We start from the raw sequence: 24,031 nt of genomic DNA, 5'->3' as shown, positions 1-24,031 counted from the left end.
AAAACTCTTAACTACCACCTAGATGAATAATTAGAGTTGGATTTAGGACTCTAATCTCGGTCGTAATTATAACCAAAAGGTTAAAAGAGAGAGATGACTGTAATTACATAATTGAAGATATGATTTTAAAGAAGTTTACAAGTAAACTCTATTTCATGAAATATAAAGCCGTCTTAGCTCAGCTGGTAGAGCGCATGGCTTTTAACCATGTGGTCGTGGGTTCGATTCCCACAGATGGCGAGGTTTTAGTGTTTTTCTTCCTTTTCTTTTCTTCTTTTCGACTACCTGTACAGCGCATGATGGCTTCCGCTTCACATCCCTTAACCACCACACCACCATCTCCTCCTCCTCCTCCGACAACAAGAAGAGCTCGGTCTATCATTTCCATATCTTACTGTGTTTTCCATACCAAACCTCTATGCTTCGTCTTTTACTACAATTAGTGACTTCGTGGACTTCCTAAATTTCGGTGGTGTCAAGGCCTTGGACATGTTTTTAAGACCATTCATTTAAATGTATGAAGGTTGCAGCGAGACATTGCTATGGAAGGTTAGCAGCAAAACAAGGTTGGATGCTTTTCTTATGGAACTTTTCCCCCCTCCTTTCTTAGGTGCTGAAAGAAAGGATCTCGGGATCATTTGTTAAGATCAGCGTGGTGTTCTTACGCTTACATCATATGAAAGGAGAGGAATATGAACATTCACCCGTGCTAAATAAAGCCTTTAGATGGTGCAATTGTGAGGAAGATTGTTCGGTCTGTCCAGTTAAGGCTAGCTGCGCCAACTATTCTCCAGGAAGCAAACGACAGTACCAAGTTTTTTCTGAGCTTTGTGAAAAGCGAACTCCATAGCCACTCAACCATAAGAGATTGCTCAGATACTTGGAGCCAAAGAAGGACTAAATGCGAGGCATTAACATTTGGAAAATGACCTTTGACCTTCAAATTGCTTCATGTAGATTAATCAGAGAAACATACAAGGCCACAATTCTACTCCACGTACCAGGTCTCCACAGGTCTATCAATGTCAGAAAAATGCAAAATAGTCCCCCAAATGTTCTTAACAGCAGCACATGAGAAGAACAAAGGATTCCTTTCTTCAGGATGCTGATTGCGCATTTGGGATGTCCCTTAAGTCTGCGATATTTCTCCCCATTTCTAGCTTTCGTGGCCTTTGTAGATTAGCAAAGCCAGTATAGATAAACACACAATAAAGATATGCCTCGGAACCCCGAACAAGTTTGAGCTGGTCCACTCGTGTATTTTTCTGCCTCATCTGATCTCATATAGACATCACTGAAAGAATGCCAGATACACTCAGATGTCAAGATATACTGTCTAGTATACAAATAGAACTTTTAATGTTCTCCATTACACTTCACGTTGCTTTTGGCTATTGCCACTGATCACCAACAATTAATGTACACTCCTTTGCATTGCTAGAGTTTTCAGTTTCATAAATCAGTCTGGTTCCATATTTTTTAGCAAGAGGGCCACGAGGATGCCATTTATCTCACAAGAGAAAAGTTTCTTCCCCATTTCCAACAGCGTGGCTGGTATTCCCCCAAATGGCATATCTAAGCTTCATGAGTTCCTTCCAAGACCAAGAACAGCAGTCAATAAACTTTCAAGCCCCAGTAAAGTCTGTCTATCTTTGAAAAGATAATTCATACCCCATTTGCCACCCACAAGGAAAATAAAGTTCAGAAAACTCTAGTGTTGTCGTGACCTGGGGGACTGTTGCCCCTTAAATCTCGAAACGTTCCGACTACTTGGGCTCAAGAATTGCATATAGAAACATTCAGATTTTCAAGACATCATCATGGGTTAGCCTCGTAGCATGTTTGATATGGTTTTGGTGTTAAATTCAGAAGCAATACAAATAAGCATTTAGCAAAGTGTATTGCTTTTTGCTCTTTTCCTTGTCCTTGAGAGGATTAGAATGTCTTAATATCAATGCCTTTTCTACAGAAGTGTCATTTTCTCAGTTCAAGGTCTAATGTGTTTCATCATATTGGAGTGCTGGAATGAAAAAAAACAATACGGAATTTAGCAAAACTCATTGCTTCTGCAAATAGACTACCATAGATTGCTAGAGCCTGCACCGCATAAAGACTCTGCTGCATTTGATGCTTCTTCCTGTAACATTTCTTTGAGCTCTTTCTTGTGGATTGCAGAGTTCTCAACTCTTATTGTTCTCTCTAATAAAGACTTCTCTTTCGAACATAAAACTGTTGAAGCATTTGCTAGAAAAAATCACACAAATCCGAGCATTTCAAACTCTTTAGGGCATTTTCATTGATAAAAAGGAACACTGGATCCTTACCATAGAATTGTATAATTTCAATAACTTGACTGAGTTCCGGCCTTAAATTATCATAGATTCACTTGTGGATTCTCGCTGATGTTATATTCTTCTTATTAGTTCTTCGAGAGGCAGACGCTTTTTACTGCCATTTTCAATCCAACGCGTCTCGCCATTGGAGAAGGCTCAACTTTGGGAGCTCTTATATTCGACATTGAGCTTGTCAGCCTGAGGAATCAGTGAAGCAGATATCTTGAATCTAAAAGACAAAAACATTCTTAAGCAAGTCATTGGAATCCAATCAGTTTTCCAGTAATCAAGATTTTTGTACCCTATACGCAGGACAACAATTGTGTTCGAAACTTCGAGTAATGCTAAAGATAATCCTTTTGTCTGAGACATCACTGTTGTCATAACGGGCTTTCGACCCCATTTTTCAAAATAATTGAGAAAATATCAAGAAGAAAATTTAGGGGAAAAAAGGAAGAAGAAAATGGCCAGAAAAAGCAAGAAGAAGAAAATTACAACGGGCTCTTCTCCCCCTTATCTGTCAGATTCTAGCCTCCACAGTAAAAGCAATCCATCAACAGCCCCCTTTTCTCTCCTTACCGACCAGCCTTTCTCCTCCATTTTTATTCATCGACCAGACCTCTCTCTCCCTTTAGCCAAGACTACTAAACCATCTCTACCCATCACATTACCGACCAGCCTTTCTCCTCCATTTTTATTCATTGACCAGACCTCTCTCTCCCTTCAGCCAAGACTACTAAACCATCTCTACCCATAACATACCAAACCAATAGCCCCTCCTTTCTCCTCACACCTACATCCCGACTAATCACCATCACTCACCGACCAACACAAACACAACATGTCAAGACAGTAGGACTATTCTCATAAAAAAAAAAAATGGTTTTCATTTTTCCATTAAAGAATCAACCATGTGGGAGTATTATTTTAAATGGGTCATGTTACTTCGAAGTCGAAATTTTTAAATTGTTGTTAATGCACACATTACTGTGCGCACGCGTATATGAATCTAGGTTGATGAGTTAAAAGGGTTTCATTGACAATGTTTTTCGTTCATTTCTCAGTAATTAAACGCTATTTTATTTACTAGTCAGCTTTTTCAATTTTACCACCTACTTTGCAATGCGTATCGAACTTCAAATGATAATTGCATTGAATATATCAGTTCAAGTTCGTGCAAAATGAGATGAACATAGTAAAATGAGTGACAGTCCAGAAGAAAAAATATGGAAGAAATTAATTAAACTCATTGAATAGCTAGCGACATGCATTGCGCGAGCTTTCCAGCAAGGTCCTCCATTTCCATTAAATCTTCCTCCTCCATCAATAACGAGACCATTAATATTCTTAAACCCGATCCAACCATCTCTCAAAATCAACACCAACCCATGAATCAAAGCTTTTTGGTGCCTTGCTAGGTCATTAATCTGCAACAATTTCATGAAGTGATTGGAATATTGGATGGAGACAGGTATATATATTATATATAGGATCAGCACAGGCACCAATGGTAGGAACAGGAATATGATAAAAAAAATTGTCTTAAATATTTACATCCTTTTCCAAAACTCACAATATCACAGCTTCTAAATCCCCTTCATTCGGTCTTCACCTAAGATTTAAGTCAATGATTTCGTCAAAAAAAGTCAACTATCAAAGCTAACATTTTTACTATGATTTAATTGTTTTTTTTTAAGAAACAAAGTTAATTAACCGCATTGCACGCAACATCAAATGACCCTTTCTATTTGTTTGTTCACTCCCCATCATTTCAACGTGGCGGTTAGGGCAAAATGAAGGCATTACCTCCACACCCATGTTGAAAACAAAGGTATTTTCTATGGCTTACAACTTTCAGGCAGAACATTATTTTCCGGTACGAGAATTCGGAGTGCCACATTTTTTATCTGCTGGAATTGATAGAGACTGCTTGTATCCTTAGAACAGCCAAATCCCATGCATGCACTTCTTAATTATTATGTTCGAGCTAGGCTTGCATGGTAAATTCTAGGAGACAAGAGGAGCGATTAAAGAGGTTAATTTATTCCCTTCCTTGATTTTTAAGTTAAGATCTTAATTAGAATAAGTATTTTATAAGCATTTGTGTTTCCCGAGTGAAAATGATACAAAAATAATTTAGAATATTTGTTCAAATACCAATAATAAATAATAAGATATCAAGAAATGAAAGCGCATCTCACACTCGCTTTGCTACAAAATAAGTTGTAAAGTTCTAGTAATTCCATGCCAATATCTAAGTGAAGAAATTTATGTTAGCAAAGTGATTTATCACTTTTATTTTTTATTTTTTCTTTAAAAAATAAAATCATTTTTACTAAAAATAAAGTTTTTTTTTTCTTTTTCATATTCTCCATGTATTTTTAATCCATCCATGGTAAATTGAAATGATAAATAAAGACTAATATAAATAAACTATTCAAGAAAACAAAACTTAATATAACTTACAATATTTTTTTATTAAATTAAAAAAATATTCTTGCACTAACTTACACATCAAATAAATTTCACAACCATACCAAATATTTATTTGTTTTTTTTTTTATAAATGAGACAAAAGTGGTCTTATGGATGTGAAAAATGAGAACAATCTCTCACAAAATTATTCTCTTAATTACCCTTCTAATTAAAACATTTGGAAACCTAATTAATTTTCCCACACAAAACCCATTATTAAACCTCACTTTCCTTTTTCTCTACTCCTTCCTCTCTCTTCCCTTTCCCTTTTAAAAACCACATCTTTGCAAGCCCTCTCCTCTTTCGCTTTTAATCTCTCTCTCTCTCTCCTTCCCAAAAGCAACAAGGAAACAAACAGCAAGGAGAGAGAGATACCAAAAAATCCCTCTCAGATCTCTCCCTTTTGAAAACCCCAAATTTTGAATTTTCAAAAATGAGCCAGAAATCACTGATCTACGCATTTGTTTCTCGAGGAACTGTGATTCTTGCTGACTATACTGAGTTCAGTGGGAATTTCAATTCCATAGCTTTTCAATGTCTCCAGAAACTTCCTGCTACTAACAACAAGTTTACTTACAACTGTGATGGCCACACTTTCAATTACCTCGTTGACAATGGCTTTAGTAAGTGTTTTTGATTTGTGGGTTTTCTTTAGTTCTGAGGTTTTTATGTTTTTGAAGAGTTTTTGTTCTGGGTTTTCTGTTTTGGTATCTCGGTTATCATTGTTTTTTGCTGTAAGAGAGGGTTTGTTGGGTTTTTGTAGATTTTATTTAGGGAGGTGCGTTTCATGAGACATGAATTGGATCTGTTTGATTCTCTTGAAACTGTGGCTCGACTATAGAGAGGATTTATGTTTTTGGGTTTCCGAAAATGTTATGTCAATGCAAAACCTAAGAATTCTAACGTTCTTAAATAACATATGAAAGTAGTATAAGGATTCTAAGTGACTTTGCCTTTACGTCGAAGATTGACTTGAGTGTTTTTTGTTGTTGCAGCTTATTGTGTGGTTGCAGCTGAATCGGCTGGAAGACAAGTACCTATAGCTTTTCTGGAGCGTGTGAAGGATGATTTTGTGACAAAATTTGGCGGTGGAAAGGCTGCCACAGCCCAGGCCAACGGTCTTAACAAGGAATTTGGGTGGGTGATCTAGCTGGGTTAAGACTGTTGAGAGAAGAGGGTGAAGTTTTTTGTTAATGTTGTTGATAATTGAGGTGAACTGTTAACTTGTTGCAGGCCAAAATTGAAGGAACATATGCAATATTGTGCTGATCATCCTGAAGAGATAAGCAAGCTCGCCAAAGTGAAAGCTCAGGTCTCTGAAGTTAAGGGTGTCATGATGGAGAACATTGAGAAGGTAGGTGACCTTTTGCCTACCTGAAACACAGTATCACATTTTTCAAGTTATATTTTTTGTGATACTTTGATTGAATGAGGCACAAGTTTTGTTGTTGAATCATTAGTGCTAGAATGTCATAACGTCGAAAAGTTACTTCATGTGTGCATCCATGCAAGTTTGCTTGTTTATGTGCATGTGGGCACTTGGGTGTGTGTGTTTCGTAACGGAGTGTAAGTAATTTCATGTTCCTGACATGTGGGCACTTGGGTGTGTGTGTTTCGTAACGGAGTGTAAGTAATTTCATGTTCCTGACAAGATTATTATTTTCAAATTACTTTTCATGCAATACTTTGGTTTAAAGCTGTTATAAGTATTTCCATTGAATCATTAGGTTTTACCAAAATGTTCAAAAGTTACCATATTTGTCATGTGTAGATTCTTTCAGGTGTACTAGTGTGCCTTTTGAATGTGCGGACATGTATGTGTTATCGAGCATCAGTTCATTGAGGTTTATGTTTAAGTGGGATGGCATTCCCAATTTTTGGTGCACAGGTAGCTTTAATGCTGAATTGAGTCTTCAGCACCAGTTTATTCGTGTGCTTTCCATCCAAAGTTGGACTTCTTATTTCATTGTGTTCATTGGTGTAGACTAGATGGACTCTTTTTTCTCTTTATTTCCGTGTGTTTTCTTATTTGCAGATTATGAAATTCAGCTGACCCCATTTGGAATTAATGTGTTCACTTCATTTACTGCTGAGATTGAGCTGCACTTGGTTCCTCTTAACACATGGTGTTTTCAAGGTTGAATAAAAGAGATCTTTTTTCTGTATTGATACAGGTTTTGGATAGGGGGGAGAAAATAGAACTTCTTGTGGACAAGACTGAGAACCTTCATCAACAGGTCAGTGACTCTCTCTCACTTGGTGTTTTGGAAGAATGGAGGGCTTTCTTTAAGGAAAATATGTAATCATCTAAATGAAATTTATAGTTTTTATACCTGTTTCACAACAATCATATCACATTATAGCAACACCATCTTAACATGCCTTTGGACAATTTATCTAGATGCATTCCTAATCTTCATTGTTTCGGAAAGATACTGATCCCCTTTTATTGTTTGTGGAAATTGGTAAACTGTAGGCACAGGACTTCCGCAGTCAAGGGACACAAATCCGGAGAAAAATGTGGCTGCAGAACATGAAGGTTAAGCTGATTGTATTGGGTATACTGATTGTCTTGATCCTCATCATAGTCCTCTCTATTTGCAAGGGCTTCAACTGCTGAGAGTGAGATGTTTTTGAAGGCTTGATAATACTGTTTCTAGAGCTTTTGCGAGTTACAAAAGCAAATACCGAATATATTGTTATGACTGTGTGTAGCAGCAACTAGTGATTTCTTTGATATATCGTCCAAGACTTTATTTTTGAATGTGAATGAAACCCTATATGTTATTTGTCATATCATTCCAACGTTTCTTGGTTGATTGATAAAATTTTGGATTGTCACCATACTTTGTAAAAAATGTGATGATCGGTAATGATGGCTTTCATAATCTTTTGCTTGCACGCCAACTTGTTAGCTGAGAAAAAACACTCTCCATATTAGAATTTTCAAGGCACTCGTTTCAATTCTTGCAATCCCAGAATAGGTTTGGTGGTTTTGATAAATGATGATCGCATCGGTGATACAATCATGAAAGTTTGTCTTGAAGATTTTAACCATGTAAATCAACCATGACAAGAGTCATTTATTGCCCTCGTGAGTTGCATGCGAGAATAGAAGCAAAAATCAATTAGAACCCAGTTAAAAAAAAAGAAAAGAATGAATATTATATATAAATTCATCAAACAACAAAATTCAAGCACAAGAAGAGAAGCTTGAGATCAAGTATGGCTTGCGTATTCCAATTTTGGCAGAGAAACAGAGTTCAGATCCTGCCAGCAACAAATCACAAAAAAGAAATTAAAATCCCTCCTTTTTGTGCCTTCATTGCTTCCCCAATCTTAAAACTCACCTTTCCTCTCTCCACCGACAAATCACCATCACCATCACTTCTTTTCTCATTCTCCCTAGAAATCCCCTGGGATTTATTTCCACTTCCACCGCTCACCAAATCAGAATTCTCCCACAAGGCCAAGCCCCCTTCCCTCCTCTTTTCCCACCTGTCCCCACAATCCTTATAACTAGTCTCATCAGGAAACCTTGGCAACCACCTAGGAATATGCAAACCCCTGGAATCCAATTCATCTATTTCCAAAGGAATTGAATCCATCCTCAAAGAAATCGAATTCCCTCTTGGAATAGGCTTGGCAAAAGGGATTTCATCACTGAACTCAACATAAGATTTAATATCTTTAAACACACCAGACCTTAAAAGGCCAATGCCGCTACTATTACAATGCAGCGTGGATCCTCCTGTAAAACCCTGTACGGATGACATGTCATGTAATGAGTTGATGATGTCAAAGATGTTTGATTGAGTACGGTTGGATGCATTGGAATATGACACAGCTGTTTTGGCCAGTGTTTGGAGGTAAAGGGTGGCTATATGGGTTAGGGTTTCAAGAGCTGAGAGGTGTGTGGACTTAAACCCTACTGATTGGCAGATTTGTGATACTGCTGTTTTTGTTATTTTGAAGGCGTAATCTGATGGATTTTTTGCTGCTGCTGCTGCTGGTGGTGGTTTTTTTTGGAAGCGGGTTTTGTTGGATCTTTTGTGGGGCTTTGGTTTCATGGTGATTGGATGGACGGTCATGGAGGAGGAGGAGGAGGAGGTAGAAGAGAGGCTGATTATGATGGGCGAAGGGAAAGGAGGAGGATTCTTCAAAACCCTAACTATGGATAATTAATCATTCCTTGGATTTTGTGCTTGACAAGACTTGAACCCTAGCTGCGCTCCAATTTCTCTAGAGGTGTTCCTTTTTGCCACCGAACCACTAATACTAATTTTTTCAGTGGTACTGTGATTTAAAACTACCTATAAAGAAAATAATTACTTGAATTAATTAACATTGGAAAAGGAGAAAAAGAAAATTAAGATTGACCTTTGAGTGGAAATCAATTCTTTTCCTATTAGAATTCGGATAGTCTATTATATTTTTAAGACTTAAGCAAAAAAAAAATAATCTTAATTTTAGCACTGTTCATGAGCAAAACAATTAGCTCCTTTTATTATTTTTATTTGTTCACAAACACAGTGTTTGGGAAGGATGAAATGGGAGGAAAGAAATAGAGGGGTATAGAAAAACATCCTTTTCAAAGTATTTTTTATTATTTAAAAGTGTATTTGTTCTTGTGGTAAAAAAATATTTTTAAATTCTTTTAATTTTTTAAATTAATTTTTTTATATTTTTAGATTATCTTGACATGTTATTTTATTTTATTTTTAAATATAAAATATTTTAAAAAATAATTACTATTATAATTTCAAACACTGTAAAAAAAATATATGTGCAAAAAGTGGAGGAGAGGAAAGTGAGAAAAGAAACTTCTTAAATGGTGGGCAATTCTTGATCTCTTCAATTTGAAGAGAAATTCTATAAAATTATTATTTTATTTTAATGAATTATAAATAAAGAATTATCACTATGTTGAAAATCATGCTCTTCTATAAATTACTTTCATTATAAATTATATTTTTTTAAAAGATAAAATAGTGCAATTTCTCATATATTTAATAATTTATTCTTCCCCTCCAACTCCTTACAATTTTTAAATAATTTTTTTTTTTCTTCTCTTCACTCTCATCCCCTTATTTTTCAGTCCTTCCAAACAAAAGAAACAAAATTTCCAATGGAGATGTGTTTATATTTGTATACTTTCAAAATATGGAACATGGGCCTTTTCTGATATGGAACATGGGCCCTTTCTGAATATGTGTTAGCCTCAACTAAATACTTTTGGCCCAAGACTACTTCCTGAGGGGTCTCTCTGCCTTTTAACCGTTTTAACCACCTCTCTCAAGCCTTTGACAGGGGAGAAGCAAGAAATCAAGAGGCAGCTTAAAATGGTGTCGCCAAAATTAGCACGCATGTAGCTTAACTGGTAATAAAATCCCTTTCCACCGGGAAATTTCGTGTTTGGATCTCTCTTCTGTAATGATAATTATAAAATATTTTCATTAATGAATCAGATTAGAAAAGGAAAAAAGAAACAGAGTTGAAAAGATTAAGTCAGTCTTTGTCCTTCTATTGATTTTTTCTCCATGAACGAAGATGAAAAAACTAATTACATGAATAGTCATGTAGAGAGCTAAGAAGGGAAGTAACATGGCATCTCCTACAGTAGATCTACTGACTAGCGAGATTATTTTGGTCCTTGAGAATGAAGCATCATTGCTTGGATGACTTGATGATGAAATTTACAAAATCAAGATGGAGTTCATAAGCATGAGATCCTTTGTAGATAGATTTCCTCGCCAAGGGAGAGAAAACCAGGGTGGAAGACACCATCGACAACTTCGTGTACTACAAGAATAGGCAGCAAAATTCGGGTAAGTACACTAGGCTTTTGACTCAACCAGTTACATTCCCAAGAATATCTCTGTGAGGCATCAAATTGCAGAAAAATTAAGAAGGAACCATTTTGCATTATGATACTAGAATATGGATGAAAAGTCATGGCGACTCCTGTCTTTTCATTGAAGATGTCTTCGTTGGGATTGAAAATGTAAAATGTGACTGTTGGGGTGGTTCTCAACGGGAAAACCATAACGACCTGTTGTTTCTTTAGCTGGAATGGTTGGTTTAGGTAAGATAACTCTAGTGGCTACTAACTACAACAGCCAAGTTATCAGTGGGAGAAATCGCTCGTGGTATTTTTAAACATTTAAAGGGGATAAAATATATTTTTTATTTAAAAAATAAAAAATTACAAAAATTAAACTAATTAAACAAAAATTTTAAATATATATTCTTTTTTTTTGTTTCTTTTAATTTTTCTACGCTTAATAACATAAATTTATCTGTTTATTTATACATGAATTTAAAACAAGAAAATTTAAATTTTAAGGGTGAAAACAGCTATTATCAATAATAATAATAATAATAATAGTTAGCTAGTGCCTGAATAGTTAAGCGGTGATAATTAGTGGTTATCTTTTTTAACTTTTTAAATTGGGTTTACTTGTACAATTGTGAGGCCACATTTTGATTGATATGCTTAGATCACTGTTTCTCAAAGTTATGTTATTGAAGATTTATTTAGAGCCATGATGGCAGGCAGGGCTTGTAAAAAGCAATAAAGGAGGACGTTCCGATGAATTTGAGCACCATGAGTTACAACCAATCGGTGGAGATTCTGGTTAACTTCTTGCATGGAAGGAAATATGTGATTGTATTATGTATATATTAGATGATGTGTGGAGTATATATAGATCTCTGTAGTGAATAAATGTTGCACTTCCTGATAGCATGAACGGAATCAGAATTTTGCTTACTACTCGGAAACAAGATGTAAGTTTCTTGGGGGCACTACGGTAGGAATTAGATCGATCATGACGAGAATGGACTTCTCCGTTATGTAATAGAAGAGTCACAGGCTCAGAGCCTCTTCTCGACTAGACGAAGGAGACATGAGTTCCATTCAGGCTTGGCTTGACCCTCCTGGAGGCGCAAAGTTCATCATTCAGTGCGGTGGCCGGAGCCTCGCCTGGCAGATTGGGGTGACGTGGATGCTGGCCAGATCCAGATAGAATCTCACTCATAGATAGAGGAAGAGTACGCATGTTATGGGCATCGGATCAGAAAGCCCTTCAGGAACCAACCGCACATCCAATTCCGTTCAAGCTTCGTTTTCATTTGGGGCTGGAATCCATGTTCATCAGCTTCTACCTCTTGAAAAGGACGAGGCTTGGGCATTGTTTTGGATGGAAGCTTTTTCAAGCAACAATGGATGTTGCCCACAAAATTTGGACTTTTAGCAAGGAATTTTTCTGAAAAATGTAAAGGCTTACGTCTAGCAATTGTGGCTTTGGCTAGTATCATGTCTACCAAGAAGTTAGAGTTCGATTGGAGGAAGGTCAATAAAATCTTGAATCTAGTCCGAAGCTTGGATTCGTAAAGAGAATATTGATGCTGAGTTTTAGTGACTTGCCTTGCAATTAAGAAATTGCTTCTTATATTGCTGTGTCTTTCCCGAAGACCGTATGATTCGACGTAAGAGGTTAGTTTAACTGTGGATAGCTGAAGGGTTCGTTAAGATGTTGAGAGGAGCAACAGTAGAAGAAATAGCTGAGAATTAATTACTTGACGGAATTCATTTGCAGGAGTATGCTTCAAGTAGTAGAGGGAAACCCATCCATTCAACATCAGACCAAAAGCCTGCAGGATTCATGATCTTATGCTGGAGCTAGCAATTATATTATTATAATCCATGGAGTTTCGTGATGTATATGATGGGAAAGAAGAAATTCAGGAGAGCGGAGCCCGTCGACTGTCAATTCAAGTCAAGGACCGAGAAATACAATCTAGCAAGGGCATGCTCTTTCTTCCTGTTTCCTGCAGACAAGACATCTAAACCTCTTTTAAGTATAGTGTTTCATGGATTTAAATTATTAAGGGTGTGGGATCTAGAGAATCTGCAGATTGGTAAACTACCTGGTTCAGAGGTCAATTCATTCAATTTCAGGTACTTAAACCTGACTGGAAATCAAGTGGAGCAACATCCCAAATCAATCGGAAAACTTTCCAAGTTAGAAAACGCTGGCTATTAACGAAACCACAATCGAGGATTTTTGGTATGCGGCTCATAGACAAATGCCCTTTCTGGGATGTAAATTAAAAAAAAATTAAAAAAATTGTTGTTAAGGATGATTGATAGGTTGGGGGTGTACGTGATCGTGTTCATGGTATGATAAAAGTAGTAGTATTGAAAATTACTGATATTTTTTGTACAGTTAGGATTTATTATAAAAATATATTATGTAAACCTATTCTGATATATATAGTCAAATAAAGCTAGCTACTCGATCCATATGGATGTAAGCACATTTCTAAGCCAGTTTTTCTTGTTTTCTCTCTTGTGCGATATTCATTATTATTGCTGAAGGTTTCTCGACACTCGTGGCATCGCAAAGCTGCAGTAGCTACGGCACTTAACTGCATACCTTCACAATCCCGGACATGGAACTGATTTTAATTATGCATTCGGTACACCGTCATCATCAGATATATATCTGTAGGCTGAAGAACTTAATTACAAGTCTTGCAGGTGTTGGGGAATGGAAACCTCATCGAATGACTTTGGTACCTAGAACAATACAGGCGATTTATCCTGACAAATGTGAGACTAGCAAATGAGAAAGACTTGTGTGCTGCAAGTGACAACATGAAACTACACAAATTGTTTCTGAAAGCAGCTAAGGAAGAGGAACCATTAAGGATAGATGCACATTCCTCACCTCCTTGCCTTGAAAAGCTCAAACTAGTTGGAAAATTGGAAAAGGTGGCATGTTGGTTTCCTCCTCTTCACTCCGTCACATTTTTGCTCTTCTTATGGTCTAGATTAAGAGAAGATCCACTTCCTTACCTACAAGCAGAGCCCAATTTGGCAAGGCTTATCTTCGTCAACGACTGTGTAGGCAAACAGTTATGCTTTCTTGATGGGTTACAGAAAATCAAGATCTTGAATACATACAACTGCAATCAACTAAATGAGATTGTTCTAGATAAGGGAGTGATGCCAGGTCTTCAAATTTTGAGCCTTGGTAGATGCATGAAACTAAAGGCATTGCCTTATGGTATTGATATTCATAACTGTTAGAGGAGATCATAGAGTGCATTCGTGGAGAAGGTGGAAGAGTAGATCGCCAGAAGGTTAAGCACATTCCCAATACCAGCTATTATTTCCAAACACTATCTGGATTGTCTTTTGAAAGACTTTCTTGACAGATTGTACCACATAAGGTGAGTTATGTCTTCTACTATATGAATTACGATGCCAAATTCTTCTCTCTCACTTGCACATGTACGCATCTGCATGCCCTTATATTTGTTCTCGTTACTAGTTAATAGAAATTATCATTGTCTGAGATTTAAAATTGCTTCTGATTATGCTGATTAACAGTGGTAGTAATCTGCAGAAGTGATATAGAAAGAATGGAATGCCTAATTGCTTAGTTTATGATTGAATAGTGAGCTGGTGTGATTTGTTGGATATGTCCAAATTGCACTCTTTTCCTTTGTGCGTGTTAGTTTCCATTTCTCATAGGAAGTTTTTCCTTTTTGGCTAACATGTTCTATGCTAGCATGCCAGTTTTGTTTTGAACCAGAACTTGCAGCACAAGTCCTCACATGCATCACGGGCTAGTCAAAGGTCCTCTGCAGCCAGAGCATTGCTGTTGAACTCGTCTGCATCATAGTGATTAGTGACTCTAGATATCGATTCAAGGTGTCCAGTCCCAATATTCCAGGGAATAATAATTGTGCTTAGCACCTTAAACTCTTGATCCCAACTGAAATAATTTGCTGTAATCCTAGAATTTATGCACACGCATATTTGTCACTCCAGAGAAATAAATACAGATGCCATTAACCCTGTTATGTTCACAGGCTGGATTTCCATGTCCAGTTGCTTTGTGGTTAAACTATAGAATGTTGACCATCAAGCATGACTTGCTTTATATTTGAGCAGCATTGGGCTACAAATTTCTGCCAGACATCTACTAGTGACTGGGCTTGGATCAACTAGAACTTAAGCAAAACCTGTCCAGCATGAAAAAAGGAACTCGAAACTTAACCTCCTCCTTAAATGCTCCCCTCTTCTCACCAACTGAATTGCTCCCCACTTCTAACCAACTGGGCTAAGTCTAATTATTACCAGAAGGATCACTATATGTTGATGTGATATATAGCAGCTACTTGAAGCTCTTTAGGACCACTGCAACTTTTTTGAATGTGGTATGGTAGGTAGTTCATCAAAGAACAGATCAAAGAAGAAAAAAACAGAACGTAGGCCAAGATTCACGTGATAAAATAGTATGCGCTCACAGGGTGAATTAAAAACACCTCTAGTTTTGAACAGATTACAGCATCATTATTTATTCACTTTCATGTGATATCCACAAAAGAAAAAAAAATCTTGTAGATAAAGTCTAGTAAAAGGGACTCTGCCCCTTCTGAATTGACCTAGAGTTTCACCAACATGACCTGACTAAGTAAGAAGTTAATGCTATTCACCTTGATGAGGACACAAGGTTCTTAGCAGGTATCTTCAGATCATCAAGTATAATAGGCCACACTGTTTTCTATCTTTTTATATTACCCAATCACATTATTTTCAACTTCAACCTCTGAACAAATTGTTTCTTTCTCACCAATTTACAAGGAGACTATTCTTCCACCCATGGAAACGAGTAGATGAACTCATTGACTCTTTAAATCTTAATTCCAAGTTCAAGGAGACGGGTTCACACCCTATGCAGTATCAGAGAACGCATCTACAGTTTCGTTAGCACATGTAATGGGTGCCCACTCTCACTGGCTCTAATAAAGACAGACCCATAAGACAATGCAAGTTGGGGCACTAGACTTTAAGGTTTAAAAACTTCTAAAAGCAAGACATGACAATCTTTCTACCATAGATGGGACTTGGAAGTTGGGTCTGCATCAAGCACATAGCTTGGATGTTGCCATAATGTCCAAAACCCCATTAATGGGATGGAAAAAGTCGTGCAGGCTTGGCACATGGAATTATTGCTAGTGGGAAAAAATATGACCTGTGCAATATATCTTTCAAACCTCAGACAGAAAAGTTGATTGGTTTCTATTGATTTCACTTTTCAACACTTTATCCACAATTGCTTTATATTCAAAATGAAATTCATAATGCCCTAGCTTTTCTTCTACTCCACCTATGTCAATGCCATCATCCAATCCCACTAATAAATCCCTTCAGCCATAGAACAACCCTCTTGATAGCTTGTCAAAATTCCTTGAAAGTATGATACACATTATGGAGGGTGATTACTCATGATCATTCCCTTGTAGATTCATGAGTGGGACCTATATTAGAAAGGCATATTGCGTTACGCAAGAAGAAAAGACAAAGCAATGTCAATTCTATGTGATGGGCTAGAGCTGGTTTGTGCCCTAACCCACATTTAACACAACACAAAAGTTGAAGGGTACTCACATCTTGGACCCCATAGAGCCTTGCATAAGATCCAAATTTCACGCCTGGTCTAATCTCTATCCTCTTTGGAACCCCATCAATTCAAATGAATGAGAAATCAACATGACATATAAATCTCCATTTTTAAGGCACTTTTTCATTATTTTGCCCCTGTCTTATCTGGGATACGCAAGGATTTAGGGACAAAAGGATGGACCAAGTTTGAGGGGGAGAACAAAACAAAGTTAAGTGGACCTATGGATGCTCATTTGTCATGAAGTGTTTGGTGTTAGAAAGTTAGCATCCCATGTGGGAACAGGTCAGGTTGGTTTATATATATAGATAGATAGATAGATAGATAGATAGATAGTTTGTTTTCCTGATTTTTACTGCAAATTTAAGAGTTAATTAAGGACAATAATCTTTATATTGATGAAGAAATGGGAAATTGAGATGGGGAGCACCCCCTGCACATGAAAGTATTCCTTGCGATTTCATGACAAGAAGATTTTTTTTCTTGATGGTGCTACAAAGGTTTGTTGGTTAGCTATTTGGCTTTAATTTTTTTCTTCAACTATAATTAAAAATGTATATTAGCCTATGATCATCATGGAGCATTAAAACCACAATTAAGTAGATTAGTTAGACTATTCTCTTCTACTCATTGAACAAAACAAGCAGACCACTTTGCTCTTCTAGTTTTTTAAACACAAAATTTTATTAAGAAAAATAGTGGGAAGAACCATCATACAAACTTGAAGTGAAGTCACCTGTATACCTAATATTGTTTTACAGAATTTGAAGGCAAAATTCATGCTTTAAAATGTCATGATGCCCCTCGAATAGCTAGAAAAGGACAAAGTTCCTAATTCAATGGCCCCACTTGCCAAGATCCTTTTATAATTATCAAATGTTTCAGTGTACCTTCACAATCATTTCATAATCTATTTTGAAATTTTCATTCTCCTATCTCTTAGATCTCCAGGTGTTTAACATTCATGGAAGCCTACAAGAAGGGCAGCACCAAGAAATTTATATATATAAAATAACATCATTAATTGTTAATTATATGTGACTTCACCTCAGTTGTTAATTGTTATTGTAATGCTACAGATGATGAGCAATGCCGGCACATGAAGACTGAATTCCATTAACATTTTCTATAAAAAAAAAAAAGTGTTCTTGAAAATGCAAGAGCTGCATTACCTGCTCCTGAAGTTTCTGACAAAGAAACAAGAGTTCACACTAAGTTTTATGTAATTAATTATCTATCATCAACAACTCAAGTGCATGATTTTAAAATATATACAGATATTCAAACATAAGACTTAATTAATTTAAGTTATCTGCGAATTTAAAATAATTATGTTGATAAGTAAGTGACTTGTGCATCAAATGGCATTTTGTTCAACAGTTAGGTAATTTGGTAAACTAATCAGAATCCAACAACAGCATGGAGTTGAACGTGAATTGTGATCAAGAGGATTTAATCAGATCAATTGCTAATTAATTATCAGTATCAACTGACACTGCTATCTTTGAATATGTAAAAGGATTAATTTTAAGCTATATATGCCATGAGAAATTAATGAACTCTGTGGTTGACTGTCGTCTCTCATTAGCACAAAACATTTTACTTGGTTTGCTTCCAGGATCATGAGGGACAAGCAAACTCAATTTGATTCTAGATTCTTAATGATCATTAATGCTGTTAATCAAGGAGCAAACTACTAACAACAATTTCAGGGTCAATAATGGGACTTGATGAGGACAAATCTCCATTAGGAACTTGTATCTGAGGAATTTCTCCTGATTTTTTGATCTTGATTGTAATGGCCTGCCAACAAGAAACTTTCTTTGATATCTTACCGGAAGTTCGTCCAAATTCCAGCTGATTAGACCTGTAAACTTATCTTTCTATGTAGGGCATGGTGGCAACACTGTAACTGTGAAAATTCTTGTACAACAGCATATGGAAAAAAAAAAGGCGTCTTTTCTAGCATACACAAGGAAGTTGCAAGGATTCTGAAGCCTTTCAAGTGATTTTGGAATGAAGTACAAACAAAGCGTGAAAAGAGAAGGTAATTTTCATTAGGTAGGTACTGCCTTGCACGCAAACAAGACTTGTCAGAAAGTTCTTCAAAACTGTCCAAGAAATGGTGATTAATTTCTCTAATATATTTTCCAAACTTAACAGAAGATAAGAGGCTTGAAATTGAAGCTCGAATATATATATACACAAGTGTAAGATTCAAAGAGACTAGAGGTCACTCGACTTTGCAAATCCTAGGCACTGAACAAGTTAAACTGTTCCTCGTGCATGCCTATTGAGACAATATCTTTACTATAATTTCTTGAATCATGCTTGGTATTATATATTTGGCCAATTCTCAAGGCATGTCTCAAATAAATTTGGGATTTCAGAACTAATCATCTACCTCTAAATTCTTTCTCACCTTTCAAACATGTACCAGCTATAGCCCAACTCATAATTGGCGATTGATTCATGGATTCCAACGCTAAAAATTAATCCCAGAATTCTTAATGGTGTATTGTGTAGTGGGATCAGTAAAAAAAAAAAAGAGATACATTAACCTCAATCATATATATTTTCAAGTACAATATCACAACTAAAATAGGGCCTATATTTCTATTGTAACTCCATTATTTTTGTCTTTGGTTTTGATGCGTGATCATGTCATGACACACAACAATATTCTTTCAAAATATTGCACCTATATATAGCTACATATGCATGTTCCTAACTCGACCTCGACAGCAAGTACTGCAATTTCCATGCACGTACTCAGTCTTGGAACCTTGTATAGTTATGTTCCAGCAGTACTGCACTCGATTAATGCATAAATTGTGTTCATTTTTGCAGGATTTCACCAAATGCACATGCAAGAGCCAGGAAAACAAAGAGTTCTTGTGTGATGATCACGTGTTGATCAGAGGTTTTTCTCCAGATATCATTGCTTATTTGCCTACCAATTCAGTTCTCTCTTGCCAATTATTTGCTACAAGATTTTCATAATTCAAGGATAATTGATGGATGTTTAATTAACTTAACACTACTCCTATTTATACCTGACCTCTGTATAGGTTCCTTTAACTTCATGCGACCAATTTAATATTTGATATCTCAAGCTATTGTTCCTTAGAAGGATATGTAATTATAAATTTGTTTTGTGTCTATCTTGTAGACTTGGCAAAGCCGTTGTTTATAATTTGTTGAGATGCTGTGCATGGTGGGAGATGAATAAAGAATGTAACTATCTGCTATCTTAATTATTACGATCTCCACTGAAAACTTGGTCAAAAATAGACGACTCCAATTCATATGGGGCAAAGCACTTAGGTGACAGTCTATATATGATATATTCTCTATGGACAATGACAGGTATCCCATGAGGTTTGTCTTGATCAATCTAAGATTACCAACCTAACTTTTATTATTTTTGGTCATTAGTAGTAATTTAAAAACACCTCTTCCCTGTTTGATTCTTGGTGGGTTCCTTGGTATACAATATTATAGTTTCAACTTGTAAGAAATAGAAAACCAAATCCACAAAAAATGCTTCCTTCGAGAACATGATATGGACCACAATGGCACTTCATAGTTTGATTATTATTCTTTCAATTATCGAGTATATTATACCGACAACTGGAGGCAGGCTCAAAATCGTAGCGCTACCATGTGCACATCCATCGGCATGTTAGATCTAATTCGAGTATCAGGGTCATAGATCAAGCAGGTGTTAATTCAATTGATTTCAATAAAAAATATAAATTTTTTAATAAAAAAATTAAGTGATTTGAATTTTGATTAAGTGATTAGATCAAACTAATTAATTTTAAATTGATTTTTTTTATACTTTAGGAAGGGAGGTGGTCGGCCTAGCCTAGTTTAATAATAATGCTCCAAAAGCTACAAATCCTTGCTTCTCTGATTTTCTTTTTATAGTAATGGGTCCAATCACATATCTACTCCAGTAATTTCTTTAGCTATCATCGCTGATCCAAGATAACTTTGATTTCACTTCAACTTTTCTTATTTTTTTGTCGTTTATTTCGAGTTTCTACTAATGTGTAACGTATTCTCAATGATCATAATAAATAATACTACCTAATTTTGGACACAACCTGCTACATATCAGGGACAAAATCAAGTGATAGTGGGGCTAGACTTGTACCATTTCAATATCTTTGATGTTCATTTTGTGTCAACTTGTGTACTATGAAACTGCCAGCACCCTTCACAGTGTTTTCAATGAATGCTTCTATGAACATTGGCGCGATCCAAAAATTGTTCAATTGATTTCTGCAGCGACTTGTGACCACTGACCGCTATGACAGCTAATTAACTATGCCATAATGTAAACAAACAGGGCAATTTCTGGCCAAACTCGCTGTTTGGTCCCCATCTCCAATAATATCGACATGTATCTCCAATGCCATGCCCATAAGCCCCAGGCAGACGTAAGTGTTATTAATTAAGACCTGTTAGAGTCTAGACGTAAAATGCAAGGTGAAGACATGCATACATTAAGTAAAAAAAGATGCTAATTTTATCATAGAATATATAATTTTCTATATTAAGTGTATTAATTGTTAAGAAAATAGATGAGAATAGTTTAAGAACACCACAATAATAAAAATCTATTCAGCATGTCATAATAAATTATCTAATATCGTGTTGTTACATAAAGATTATAAATACGAATTTCACATCACTCAACTCAAAATGTAGTACATTTTGTGTATTAAGATCTACTAAAATATATAGTTTTTAGAACTTTATGCTTAATAATTTGTAGAACAATATCAACTATATATAATAATATGGTTAAATATGTTTTATTTTACAATTTATTTAAGATAACAATTGTACGTGAGTCACGTCAAAAAACACTTGATAAAATAAAGTGACAAAGTTAGCATGCATCTTTGCAGAGATAACAATTTTATCATTCAAGGGTTTGTCAAGGAAAGAGACTCCCAAGTTGAGTTCTCACCAAGAAAAATCAAGATGGGTACAATTTTATTTTATTTTCAGATTGGGTTTTTTCTAAAGAAAAGATAGAGATGTGAATATTTGTATTTAAGACAGAAATCAAACACTTACTAACCTTTAATCTAGAAATGTTTCGACATGTAAGAAAAGATGAACAAGAATTTGTATACATCAACATCATTACAAGATTGAAAGCTGGAAATTTGGCCCACGATTGATAATGTTAACACGAAAATAATAAAGAACATGACTAATGACAATACCACTAGAAAAAAAATATAAAACAAGATTTCTATCGTGTTTAACTCTAGCAGCCTCCAAAAGAGAAATTACAAGAAAGTGATTGGTGTGGCCAAGTCATGATCAATCAGTTCGGTTCACATTTCTATGTATGAACACATTATATTGTCAAAAATTATTCGTTAGCGTGCAATTCAAATGTATCTACAGGGTTCTATGATAATGACACAAGCCAGTACAAGAACGAGGGCTATATGCTATGAATGGGATCGATGATGCCAAGAATAAGTACTTGCATTAATTTCTGGCTTGGAAAATGTAAAAGATATGCTCAAATGTGTCTTGTTTTTCTTGTTTGCGACAATGGGAAAGGCAGAAAAGTTAGATTATGTTTGTTGATAAAAACTAATTGATTCGAGTAGTATAGGATGTAACTTCATGGAAAATGAAAATATACATCAATTTCATTATGATTGGTGTCTATCGACAACATTATTTTACGAGGATAAAGCTCTAATTTGAGAGGGAATTGTTCGATGATGGATGCTACATAATTACTACACACACACACAGTCGTGAACTTGCTAGAAATCAAGAATTATAAATGAAATTTTGATGAGAATATAATGAGATAGTGCAATATAAATGTACATTAATGATAGTATAAATATCATCATCATTAGTGTTTAGACTCTAACACTAATTGAATCAAGAAAAAATCACTCCCCGTAATTAGTTGGGTCTTGCCACTTCGAATAAAGATACAAGAAGGACACTTTATTTTTGCCTCTTGAATGTGTCCTTTAATCTTCATTATACTAAAGTCTTATTTTTCATAGGTTAAATATTAATCACAATAGCATATATATCCTATCTTGGAGCCTATTCGACTGCATGAAAACGTGTTGCCTTTAATTGGTGGTGATGTAGTGCCAAGACAAGTTTACATTACCTGGTTGAAATTATAAGCATTCATTCAATTATTTTTTACACGTATTTTGTTGCCCGTCACCATTAATAAAGAACTCTTTTTTTACTCTGTGCCAAAGGCATCCATGATTAATTAGATGCATGAATTATTGAATTTCGGTTTGTTTCTCCGAAGCAGCCATGTGGATTCTGAAGGTTCATGCATGACTGATCAAACATTTCTAGAAAATGGAATGGACAGTTGAATATTCAATTTTATTTTCATGAATAAATAAAAGTTCTTCCTCTCATTTTCTAGATAATAAATGGGTGGTTGAGGTCCACAATTGTGCACAGTTTAATGAAATTTGTTTCGATAATTGGGATTAAATAGAGATTAATGTAAAATTTAGTAATTATTGATGTGAGTATCGAAATTAAGAAATACATTTATCCAAAAGGAATTTGGTAATTAGAGAGAAATCAACATTCAAAAACTCAATCACATCATTAATTAGGTGCATTGTCTATTAACTGAATAATAGGCATGTTTTTATGTATGACCTACCATGCACAAACATTTGAGGTGGCTCCCTAGGGGTGAATTTAAAAAAAATAAAATACAATGACAAACATTTGAGGTGGCTCCATCCTTGAACAATGAACGTTTTATAGTGATGTCATGTCATTAGAACTAAATGAGGGACCTAATTTCTCCTCTCTCTCTCTCTAACAAATTGGATCTCGTATCCTTTTCAATTAGGTCAATAATCATAACTTAGTCTTATGCTTAAGATATGGAGAGAGGGACCCAATGCCCTCTTTTTGTTGCTTTAGTTGAAAAGAATGGACACTTTTTTATCAATGACTTCCAGCACATTTAACTATATGTTGTAGCTATGCTTACTTTAAGAAGTTCCCCCTCCAAATTTGTAGTAAAGTGATTCTGCTTCATCTCATGCTTGCAAGATTACAATTTAGATTAGAAAATTCACAAGAGTGGGAGAGATTGGAAAATCCTAATGAGGCAGGGAAACCAATGAATTGATGTTCTTGCTATTGCTATTTTTCGTGTTGGGGTGGCTCCCACATTTGAGAGCTTTTTGAATCATCATGGGATCTTCCTAGTGGCTAGGCATATAATTCCAACCTTTGAAAAGATATTGAAGATGGCAAAATAAAGTGAGAGTGGATGGCAGAGGTAGTGGCTTTTGATGCTTAAAACACTACTTTTTCAAAAGGATATCTTCAATTCTATCTAGGAATTAATTTCATTCGAAGCATATGGGAAGAAATTAAAAAAAAAAAAAAGTTTCTTCGAGGCCTCTTTCCGTCGATTTTTCAACATTTACAAGCAATGAGAGATTATGTTGCTCCATCAAATAAAACTTATTATGTGTGATGCATCTTACTCGCTCAATCAAAGAGTCTTTACCATAAAACACTTACAAACTTCTTTGACGTAAAAATCACAATATGCAATCGATTGAAAATCGGCATGGACAAAGAAAACCTAATTACTTAACTAGATCTTCTTTTATTAGCATAAAAGAATTCAAGAAAAAAGAAAAAGAAGAAAAGACAGGTGGCTTCTACATGTCAAGAATATTC

General features: G+C 35.6%; 2 protein-coding genes and 1 non-coding gene across 3 annotated transcripts; 2 read left to right on the top strand and 1 right to left on the bottom strand.

Annotated features, from left to right (window-relative positions):
• The first annotated feature begins 167 nt into the window (after window positions 1–167).
• TRNAK-UUU (transfer RNA lysine (anticodon UUU)) lies at window positions 168–240 on the top strand. Its single transcript has one exon. It is a non-coding gene; the product is annotated as a tRNA-Lys (tRNA).
• Window positions 241–5,056: 4,816 nt separating this feature from the next.
• LOC105136651 (vesicle-associated membrane protein 722-like) lies at window positions 5,057–7,650 on the top strand. The gene is made up of 5 exons (XM_011042076.1): window positions 5,057–5,431; window positions 5,804–5,945; window positions 6,042–6,162; window positions 6,983–7,045; window positions 7,285–7,650. Exons 1-5 carry the CDS (start codon window positions 5,242–5,244, stop codon window positions 7,426–7,428), a joined length of 660 nt encoding a protein of 219 aa, XP_011040378.1. The 5' UTR covers window positions 5,057–5,241; the 3' UTR covers window positions 7,429–7,650.
• A 377-nt stretch (window positions 7,651–8,027) lies between these two features.
• Window positions 8,028–8,584, bottom strand: LOC105136667 (uncharacterized). Its single transcript, XM_011042092.1, has 2 exons — window positions 8,159–8,584; window positions 8,028–8,078 (listed from the first exon to the last, which is right to left on the bottom strand). The coding sequence occupies exons 1-2, from the start codon at window positions 8,582–8,584 to the stop codon at window positions 8,028–8,030; spliced, it is 477 nt and encodes a 158-aa protein (XP_011040394.1).
• Between the last annotated feature and the right edge of the window lie 15,447 nt (window positions 8,585–24,031).

Source organism: Populus euphratica, unplaced genomic scaffold (assembly GCF_000495115.2).
Source record: "Populus euphratica unplaced genomic scaffold, PopEup_1.0 scaffold133.1, whole genome shotgun sequence".
NCBI classification, from domain to species: domain Eukaryota; kingdom Viridiplantae; phylum Streptophyta; class Magnoliopsida; order Malpighiales; family Salicaceae; genus Populus; species Populus euphratica.
This window is presented reverse-complemented; position numbering and strand designations above follow the sequence as displayed.

Coding starts and splice junctions, on each gene's coding strand:
- LOC105136651 (XM_011042076.1), top strand. CDS start 5,242: ATGAGCCAGAAATCACTGATCTACGCATTTGTTTCTCGAGGAACTGTG. Junction 5,432..5,803: donor CCTCGTTGACAATGGCTTTA/GTAAGTGTTTTT, acceptor TTGTTGTTGCAG/CTTATTGTGTGGTTGCAGCT. Junction 6,163..6,982: donor TGATGGAGAACATTGAGAAG/GTAGGTGACCTT, acceptor GTATTGATACAG/GTTTTGGATAGGGGGGAGAA.
- LOC105136667 (XM_011042092.1), bottom strand. CDS start 8,584: ATGTCATCCGTACAGGGTTTTACAGGAGGATCCACGCTGCATTGTAAT. Junction 8,079..8,158: donor TGTCGGTGGAGAGAGGAAAG/GTGAGTTTTAAG, acceptor TGTTGCTGGCAG/GATCTGAACTCTGTTTCTCT.